The 8146-nt window shown below is 25.3% G+C and overlaps 4 protein-coding genes across 4 annotated transcripts, besides 12 other annotated features; 3 read left to right on the forward strand and 1 right to left on the reverse strand.

Moving 5' to 3' along the window:
* Positions 1 to 39: 39 nt before the first annotated feature.
* Positions 40 to 62: a sequence feature (AT_rich).
* Positions 63 to 158: 96 nt separating this feature from the next.
* Positions 159 to 180: a sequence feature (AT_rich).
* A 73-nt stretch (positions 181 to 253) lies between these two features.
* Positions 254 to 1884, forward strand: EDI_143780 (uncharacterized protein; the record flags this gene model as incomplete). The annotated part of the gene is made up of 2 exons (XM_001740470.1): positions 254 to 352; positions 445 to 1884. 2 exons carry the CDS (start codon positions 254 to 256, stop codon positions 1882 to 1884), a joined length of 1539 nt encoding a protein of 512 aa, XP_001740522.1.
* Positions 378 to 443: a sequence feature (AT_rich).
* Positions 645 to 666: a sequence feature (AT_rich).
* Positions 1214 to 1245: a microsatellite.
* Positions 1795 to 1880: a microsatellite.
* A 110-nt stretch (positions 1885 to 1994) lies between the features above and the next one.
* Positions 1995 to 3428, forward strand: EDI_143790 (uncharacterized protein; the record flags this gene model as incomplete). The annotated part of the gene is made up of 1 exon (XM_001740471.1): positions 1995 to 3428. One exon carries the CDS (start codon positions 1995 to 1997, stop codon positions 3426 to 3428), a length of 1434 nt encoding a protein of 477 aa, XP_001740523.1.
* Positions 2993 to 3022: a sequence feature (AT_rich).
* A 1367-nt stretch (positions 3429 to 4795) lies between the features above and the next one.
* Positions 4796 to 5071: a repeat region.
* A 93-nt stretch (positions 5072 to 5164) lies between these two features.
* Positions 5165 to 5620, forward strand: EDI_143800 (uncharacterized protein; the record flags this gene model as incomplete). Its single annotated transcript, XM_001740472.1, has 1 exon — positions 5165 to 5620. The coding sequence occupies one exon, from the start codon at positions 5165 to 5167 to the stop codon at positions 5618 to 5620; it is 456 nt and encodes a 151-aa protein (XP_001740524.1).
* Positions 5621 to 5627: 7 nt separating this feature from the next.
* Positions 5628 to 5657: a sequence feature (AT_rich).
* Positions 5658 to 5676: 19 nt separating this feature from the next.
* Positions 5677 to 5712: a sequence feature (AT_rich).
* Positions 5713 to 5739: 27 nt separating this feature from the next.
* On the reverse strand, positions 5740 to 7587 carry EDI_143810 (uncharacterized protein; the record flags this gene model as incomplete). Its single annotated transcript, XM_001740473.1, has 1 exon — positions 5740 to 7587. One exon carries the CDS (start codon positions 7585 to 7587, stop codon positions 5740 to 5742), a length of 1848 nt encoding a protein of 615 aa, XP_001740525.1.
* Positions 7588 to 7621: 34 nt separating this feature from the next.
* Positions 7622 to 7742: a sequence feature (AT_rich).
* Positions 7743 to 7967: 225 nt separating this feature from the next.
* Positions 7968 to 8071: a sequence feature (AT_rich).
* Between the last annotated feature and the right edge of the window lie 75 nt (positions 8072 to 8146).

Raw genomic sequence — 8146 nt, forward strand, 5'->3', positions numbered from 1 at the left:
CATTTATTCAGTTTGTAAATAGATTTTAAAAAAGAAGTGTTAATTTATTTTTAATAATAAAAGTAAATTGAGAATATAAACAAAAAAGTGATTTTGGAGCTAACATGAGCAACTGGTGAAAGGAATGATAATTGCAAAAGAATATGTAAAAGGGGTTGTTATAAATTTTTTTTTTAAAATGAGAAAAACTAAAAAGAACCAAAAATATAAATCGAAAAAAAAACAGAAAAAATCTTAAAAAATCAGTGTACATATGAGTGATATTATTGAAGAGAAGATTCCCAGTAAAGTTGATTTTGATAAATTACTCTTTTCAAGAAGACACAATCTACTTGAAGCAGTTGTAAGAACTGTTTGTTTCATTTTATCTTGAAACCAATTTATTTTTTTCAAAAATTGTTTTCTTTTTGAATTAAAAGAAAAAAGATATTTATTAAAAAATAGCTTGTCACACAACAACGACAAAATAGAAGTGCTGAATATGCCCGAATTATTTCTGATTATTTTAAAGCACATGGAAGATTTATGGAATTAATTACATGGGCAATTGATATTGATTTTCTTAGTACTGATACATTAATGATTGACTCGAGTTCATTCCAATATTCTACATTTTTCATTCCATTTTATAATCAATTTGTACGTTATTATTTTAAAAATTATTTACTTGATACCTTTGAACCAATTATCGATGGATTATCTACTGGAGGTGATTATAGTGAAGAGTTTAAAATCGCTATGAATTTCCAATCTAAAGAAATTACTACTTCAGAAGATATTGCAGCTTATCAACAATCTCTTGACACAATCTCTAAAATTTTCTGCAAGTTAAATGATGAGTTTATTAAAAATGCACAATATTTACCTGATTTTGTTAGAATGTTCTTTAATCGATTCTTTACACTATTAAGAGAAGGAGATATAGAAGATGTTGTAATAGAAAAAATATTTAATGAATTATTCTTTACATATACTATTTGTCAAAATGTAAATGATCCATTTCTTATGATGTATGATGATGAAAAAAGAACTCAATTAGTACCTGTGTTATATAAATTAGAATTTGTTGCATTAGTCATTCAAAATTTGTACACTAATACTTCTTTATGTGAAGGTTTTCTTATTGATCTTCAACAAACTATTAGAAAATTCAATGGATTAAATATTGGAGAAAAGATGTTTAAATACATGGACAGTCATCCTGCAACAGTTAAAGAAGAAGAAGAAAGTGAAGAAGAAAAAGAACGTGCATTCAATAATTTATTAGATGCAATTAGAAATAATATTCAAGGAATATTAGATTTATTGCCAGGTAATTTAAGTAATCAATTATTAGAAGCAATTAAATTAGAGAAACACGTTTATGACGATTACCAAATCTATCATGCTACAATGGATACAATCAATACATTTACTCAAGCATATAATGCTAAAATAAACAAATTAGATACAGAAAATATATCACTTAAAAATGAATATGATAAGTTGTTTAAAGAACAACAAGATTTAATTCAACAACTAGATGCCTTAGAACGAAAATTAGGTCAGGAAGATCTTGAAAAGTTATCATCATGTTTAGATGATGAATTAATTTATGGGGATGAATTTAATCTTATTGAACACTCTACTTCTAATCGCTCTTCAAGAGACTCATCTCGGACACGTTCTAGTATCCCACGACCAATGTCCTCACTTCAAGACACATCACCTACATTAACACCGAGACTCTCTAATTCAAGTTCACAAAAAAGCTCACCAAAACAAAGCAAATTATTTAGTAAATTCTGGAAAACTGAAAAGGAGAAAGAGAAGGAAAAACAAGAGAAAAAAGAGACCAAGGAAAAAGATAAGAAGGATAAAAAAGAGAAAAAGGAGAAAAAATAAGACATTACTTTTTGTTTTAAATAACAATTAAAATGATTATTTATAGAACATGAAATAAAAAACAAAAAATTTTTAAGAACTTAAAAGAAAGGAATTTAAGATCAAAGAAAATGGAAAGTAACACACAACCACTTATTCCCCAACAAAATCATAAAAAATATCATACATACTCATTTATAACATGTTTTGCTGTTGTTGTTAATTATATTGTTGGTACAGGAGTATTTGGATTACCATCAGCATTTTATTCAGCAGGAGTACCATTATCAACAATTACAATTATTATATTTTGCATATTATCATGTATCACTGCAATTTATGTAATTGAAACATTATCAAGATCACATGGATATACTATGGCAGTAGAATCAGGAGAATATAAATGTGAAATGGGATATGAAGTATATGATTATTCATCTATGGCACAAATGTGGGGAGGAAAACCAGTTAAATGGGCAACCACTATTACATTAATGTGTAGTGCATATGGATCATTATGGGCATATGTTGCTACATGTGTTTCTACATTATCAACATTGTTTTGGTTAATTTATTCAAATGAACCAATGAAATGTGATGTATCTAATAGATGGCATTTTGATTGGAAGTGTAATGTAACATATTTTACATCAATAGGTGTATATGGACTTGTTGTTATTCCACTCACATTTATTGACCTTACAGAACAGTCATTACTTCAATTAGTATTAACTGTTTATAGATTTGTGTCATTTTTAATCATGTTTATTACATGTGTTGTACAATTAGGAAAAAATGGACCAATAGAATTAAAAGTAAATACATATGAAGATGTTAGTTTTCTTAAAGAATTTAGATGGGTTGGTTTTGGTTCAATGTTTACACATGTTGCATTTGCATTGGCATGTCAACAAAATTTACCTGATGCACTAGCACCATTAAATAAAAAAAAATTTTCACATATTGCTACATTAGGATCAATAGTATTGTGTTGTTTTATTTATATTGGGATTGCATTAGTTACATCATGGTGTTTTACAACATCAACACCATCACCAGTAACATTAGCATGGGCAGATTATAATGGATATGAAGGAGGATGGGGAGTAGGAAAAGCCAAATGGTGGGCATTAATTATTAAATATATGATTTTATTATTCCCAATTGTTAATCTCACTAATGAATTTCCATTAGTAGCAACAACATTATCAACTAATATGAGAACATTGTTTAGAAATAAAAATAGTAAAAGAACAAAATTTATCACTAAAGCATTAGCTGCATTTCCACCATTTATTTTAACATGTGCAGTTGGAAGTTTAAGAGTAATATTCGATGTTACTGGATCATTTTCATTTATGTTATGTTTCTCTTTACCATGTATTTTCCATTATTTATCAAGAAGAAAAGTTATTGCTAAATTTAATAAAACTAAAACACCATTTAGTGGACCATGGTCAAGAATTGAAGTTACAGGAGCTGTATTTATTATATCATTATTGCTCTTTATTACTGCAGTAGTATTTATAATAAAAGAATTAGTCACGAATTTTACTATTGCCTAAATACATGTTTTAATTGCAATTATTCCTTTTTTCTATTATTTTGTGTTATACTTGAAAAAAGTTCTAAGTTTTAATTTCTTTTTTAACTGAAGTGGTTATTAAAAGTAATTAAAAAGTAAATTAAATATCGCAAACAAGTGATCCCCCATCATGTGCATTGCAAAATTCTTGATATAATTCTTTAAATTTTTCATCAGTACAATCAGTATCACTTAATGAATATTTCCATTCTCTTAAACATGATCGTTTACCAGTAGCTGTTGGGTTTTTATTTATGCATTCTAAATAATCATCTGAGTATTTTCTCAATGCCCAACTAGCACAAGAAGCATTAACTATAACAATACACAAAAGAAGTACAATCAATGTTTGAACCAATTTCATTTCTGGATCTGTTTTTATTCTTTACTAGTTCTCAAATTCTTTTTCCATCTTATTTGAATTTTACTTGTTATATATAACGAATCTTACTTGCATATCAAATAGAATTGTTATTATTTCAGTTTCATCTTATTCTTTTCACTATCACTCTCTCTCCAATAACCATGAGACCTCTCTCTGTTCATGAAAAATATGTTATTTAAAAGTGGTTATCTGATATGAAATATCACCAATGGCATCAACTAAAATGAAAGAAACAGCAGAAACATTTATTGGAAAAGAAGTAAAGAATGCAGTTATTACATGTCCAGCATATTTTAATGATTCACAAAGACAAGCTAATGAATATGAACATTACATGAATAAATGTAATGAAAATTAATTTTTGAAGATAACTTTGATATGAATAATAAAATTATCAGTACTTACCAAGACAAACAATGTTTTTCACTTTTATGAGACAGTTAAATTGGTTGTGTAGAGACAAATGTATTTTGAATCTTTTGAAAACACGTGATAAGTAAAATAATGTATTAAAGTAATTAGACTAAAAAATGACTTATACTATCATTTATATTCAAAAATAATAACAAAGTGCTACAAGTTATTATAGGTAGATTATTTAAAAAAATAAAGAATAAGAGAACTTAAAAATTTTAATAACGGATATCCATTTTGGTATTATAAATACTAATAAGTGGCCAAGGGGTAAATTTAATATGTCATACTTCTATTATATTGAAAATTTGTGTACCTTCACATAAAAGTTTGTTTATTTAATATATTTAAAGAACTTTATATTTAGGATATTAGTTATTTCATACTTTTAATAACTATTGTTTGTAGTGTTATTGAAATATCCTTATTATTACTTGTGTAATTAAGTTATTGATAATACTATATTAATTATTTTTAGAATTTATTCTTTCTCTATTTTCAGTAATTTATATTCAATTTGTATTTATTTGCAGTTATTCATTTACTTTCTTTATTATATTTATTGCCAATTAGAACTAATCTTCTTACCAAATGTCTTCTTCATTATTTTAATTATTCTATCTAAATCATCTTTTTACTTCTATCATTTCACCTATTCCTGTATTTGATATTTATATTGTAAATGTACTCTTAGTAATTCTTTAGTACAACCATCTCACAGTAAGATTATTTCTCTTCTTAAATTATTGCATTATATTATATACTCGACTTTTGTTGATATTTGTATATAATTTGAGATAAAATGAATTTTTATTCGTTCATCTTTTCTTTAAGAATTCAAAGTGAAAACTCAAAAAAGAAAAATTAAAAAAAAATAACAAAAACCCTGTAGAATTAAAAGAGTCAGAAGCAGTGATATGAAAGCAAAAGGAACTAAGAAACAAACTGTGGAGAAAAAGAATGTTTTCTTTACTAAAACTGGGCTTGATGCAGATTTTGTAACAACACTTTCTGACCATATATTTATGTTTTTATTAAATAAAGGTGGTGCTACAGTTATTGAAACTTATGATTACGTTAGAGAATCAGGGATATCTAATGTAGATATTAAGAAAGAAGAGATTTTATCATTGCTAGAACGATTAGTTTATCTTGGAAATGCAGAAGTTTCGGTCGCAAAAAACGGTAATAGTAGTTTATATGGTTCAAAAATATTTAAACCAGTAAAATTTATGGTAGGAAGATGTCCATTATCTGAGGTTCCATGTTATAATTGTCCATATTCATCAATTTGTTCACCAACAAATGTATCATGTAATCCAAGAAATTGTAAAGCCTTTGTTGATTTATTAAAAGTACCAGATGACCTATAGGAAAGAGATTTTTTATTTACTTTTTATTAATTAAAAACCATAGTGATTGTATTTTGTTTTATTATTTACTTATTAATAATAAAAGAAAATATCAAACAAAAAAATCTTTGCAATATAAATTAATCAACAATTCCATACCTCAAAAGATATTCCCATATTGAAGTATTAAATAATTCAATCTTAGAGCAATTAACAATTTTAAAATTTTTACAATCTATAACATTCAATGTTGTCAAAGAATATGGTAAAGTAGTTTTTCCTAAAAGAGGACATCCTTCAAATACTAAATTCTTTAATAAAGGAATATTCATATCTTCTGTATCAAAACAAACACATTCTAATGAAGATATTTGTTTTAATGAAACTATTTTAACAGAATTTGGAAGATGAATAAGTTTAACTCCAGTACATCTTTGTAAAGTTAATGCATTTAATTTTTTTGGAAAAGAAAGACTTTCTTGCAATACACATTCAACAAAATTAACTAATTCTAAATTATCTCCTAAACATGGAAATACTCCACTAAAATTAATTCTGTTAAATGATATTGATATTAAACTATCCCAATCATAATCAACAAACCCCCTTACATAACTAATTCTCCCTTCTTCTGTTTTTCTTGGAGATACTACTACACTTTTTGGAAGCATTTTTTCAATAATAGTTTTATTTAACAACGTTTCATTAGCAGCAAATTGAAATAATCCTGTTGGCATTAATACAAATCTTAATTGACTTTTACCTTCAACTATTTTATCTCTAGTAATATATGGTAGTACTGAAGTGTCAACAATTTCATCACAAACACATACAGTAATTTTTTCAGTTTCAATTGTTCTTAGTTCTTGTATTGTACGTTCATTTACAGACGTTGCTTTTAATACAAATTCAGGATTAGATTTCATTTTTAATCCTTTTAATTTTGAAGTAATATCACTTAGTTGTGCTTTAATAATTACTTTTTCTAAAAATTCTAATGACTCTAATTCTTTAATTGCACTTAAAAGATGATCATCATATGAAGTATGTTCAAGGTCTAGTCTGAGTATTTTAAGTTTTGTATTCCCTGAAACACATCCAACAGAATAATGTTGCATTGAAATAGCTAAATCAACAACTTCAGCTTTTGGTAATATCTTACGAAAATTAAAATTAAATTGAACATTAACACGAAGATGTAAAGTTTCGACATTTTGAATTCGTTCTAAAACTTCTTTTCTTTTATCTCCTGAGAAAAAAGTATCAAGAAAATAATTGTCACATGTTAATTCACGTATTGTTGGAAATAATAATAATTCTCTCATAAACTCTCTCTTTTCACTTGAAAAATAAAAGTTTACAGTACGTGCTAAAACAGCTTGTTGAAATTTTTTGGATATTAATATAATCTTTTTTAATTCATCAGCAATTCCCATATATTTAAGTATCTTTGAAATGATAAGTGGTTGTGTTATTTTTGTTTTTGGTAAATTCATACGTTTTATTAATTGTAGTTTAACAAAATTTAATTGTTTTAAATGAACTTCTTGACAAGAAACAATTTGTGACTGCTCATCAAATCTTCTTATAAAGAAATCACATACCTCTATTTTTTTTTTCAATAAAGTTTCAGAAATGTCTTTGTCTTTTCTAAACTTCTCAAGAAGGTAATTACTGTTTAAGTACTGTTCTTTTAATTCATTTATTTGTTCATTTAATTCAGAATTATATTTATCTATTTCTTTAAACCCTCTTAAAGAATTAACTTTTCTCTCTAACTCATCTTCATTAATTATTCTTTGACTAAAACGTCTTTTGTAAATTTCAGTATCTACTTTAAGTCTTAACTCAAGTAACTTTTTTTTATCTTTTTCTCTAGAATTAATTTCATTTTCAAGAAGAATTATCTGATCAGTTATTTCGTTTCTTTTTTTTTGAAGTTCTTCTAAACTAATTTCTTTCCTCTCCTTCTTAATGCTAAGAGACATAATCTTATTCATTTTTTTAGATCTCTTCTAACCCATTATTAATTTTTTCTTTCTTATTATTAAATATTTAAAATTATTAATAATTTCTTTTTCTTTCTTTTAATAATTATCATTTCTATTAAATATAACAAAAATTTTCAATAACAAAAATTAAACTTTTTCATTTGACTTCTGTCAAAAAAATTCCATAAAAATTAACTAGTAAAAAGGAAATTCTACACAAATTTAGATTCTTTTTTTATAATATTGAAGCAACATTAAAGAAATAAAATCCAATTCTTTTTTATTATTATTAACTTAATATAGAATTATAGTTATAGATAATGTTTAAGAAGTGTGGTTGAATAAATTATGTTATCTAGTAGAATTCACGAAGGAAGATAAATAAATGATAAAAATACAAATAACAAAAATTATTAATAAATGTTATTTAAAATATATGTTATATTTTTCTTAAAAAAAGAATAAACTTTTTTCTTTAAATGTCCAAATTTCAATCTTTTAATTTTGTTTTGTCTCATCTTTCTTTTCTTTTTATAAACATTCTTATGTTGCTTAA

Source organism: Entamoeba dispar, genomic scaffold (genome assembly GCF_000209125.1).
Source record: "Entamoeba dispar SAW760 scf_1105229462961 genomic scaffold, whole genome shotgun sequence".
In the NCBI taxonomy this organism is placed as follows: domain Eukaryota; phylum Evosea; order Mastigamoebida; family Endamoebidae; genus Entamoeba; species Entamoeba dispar.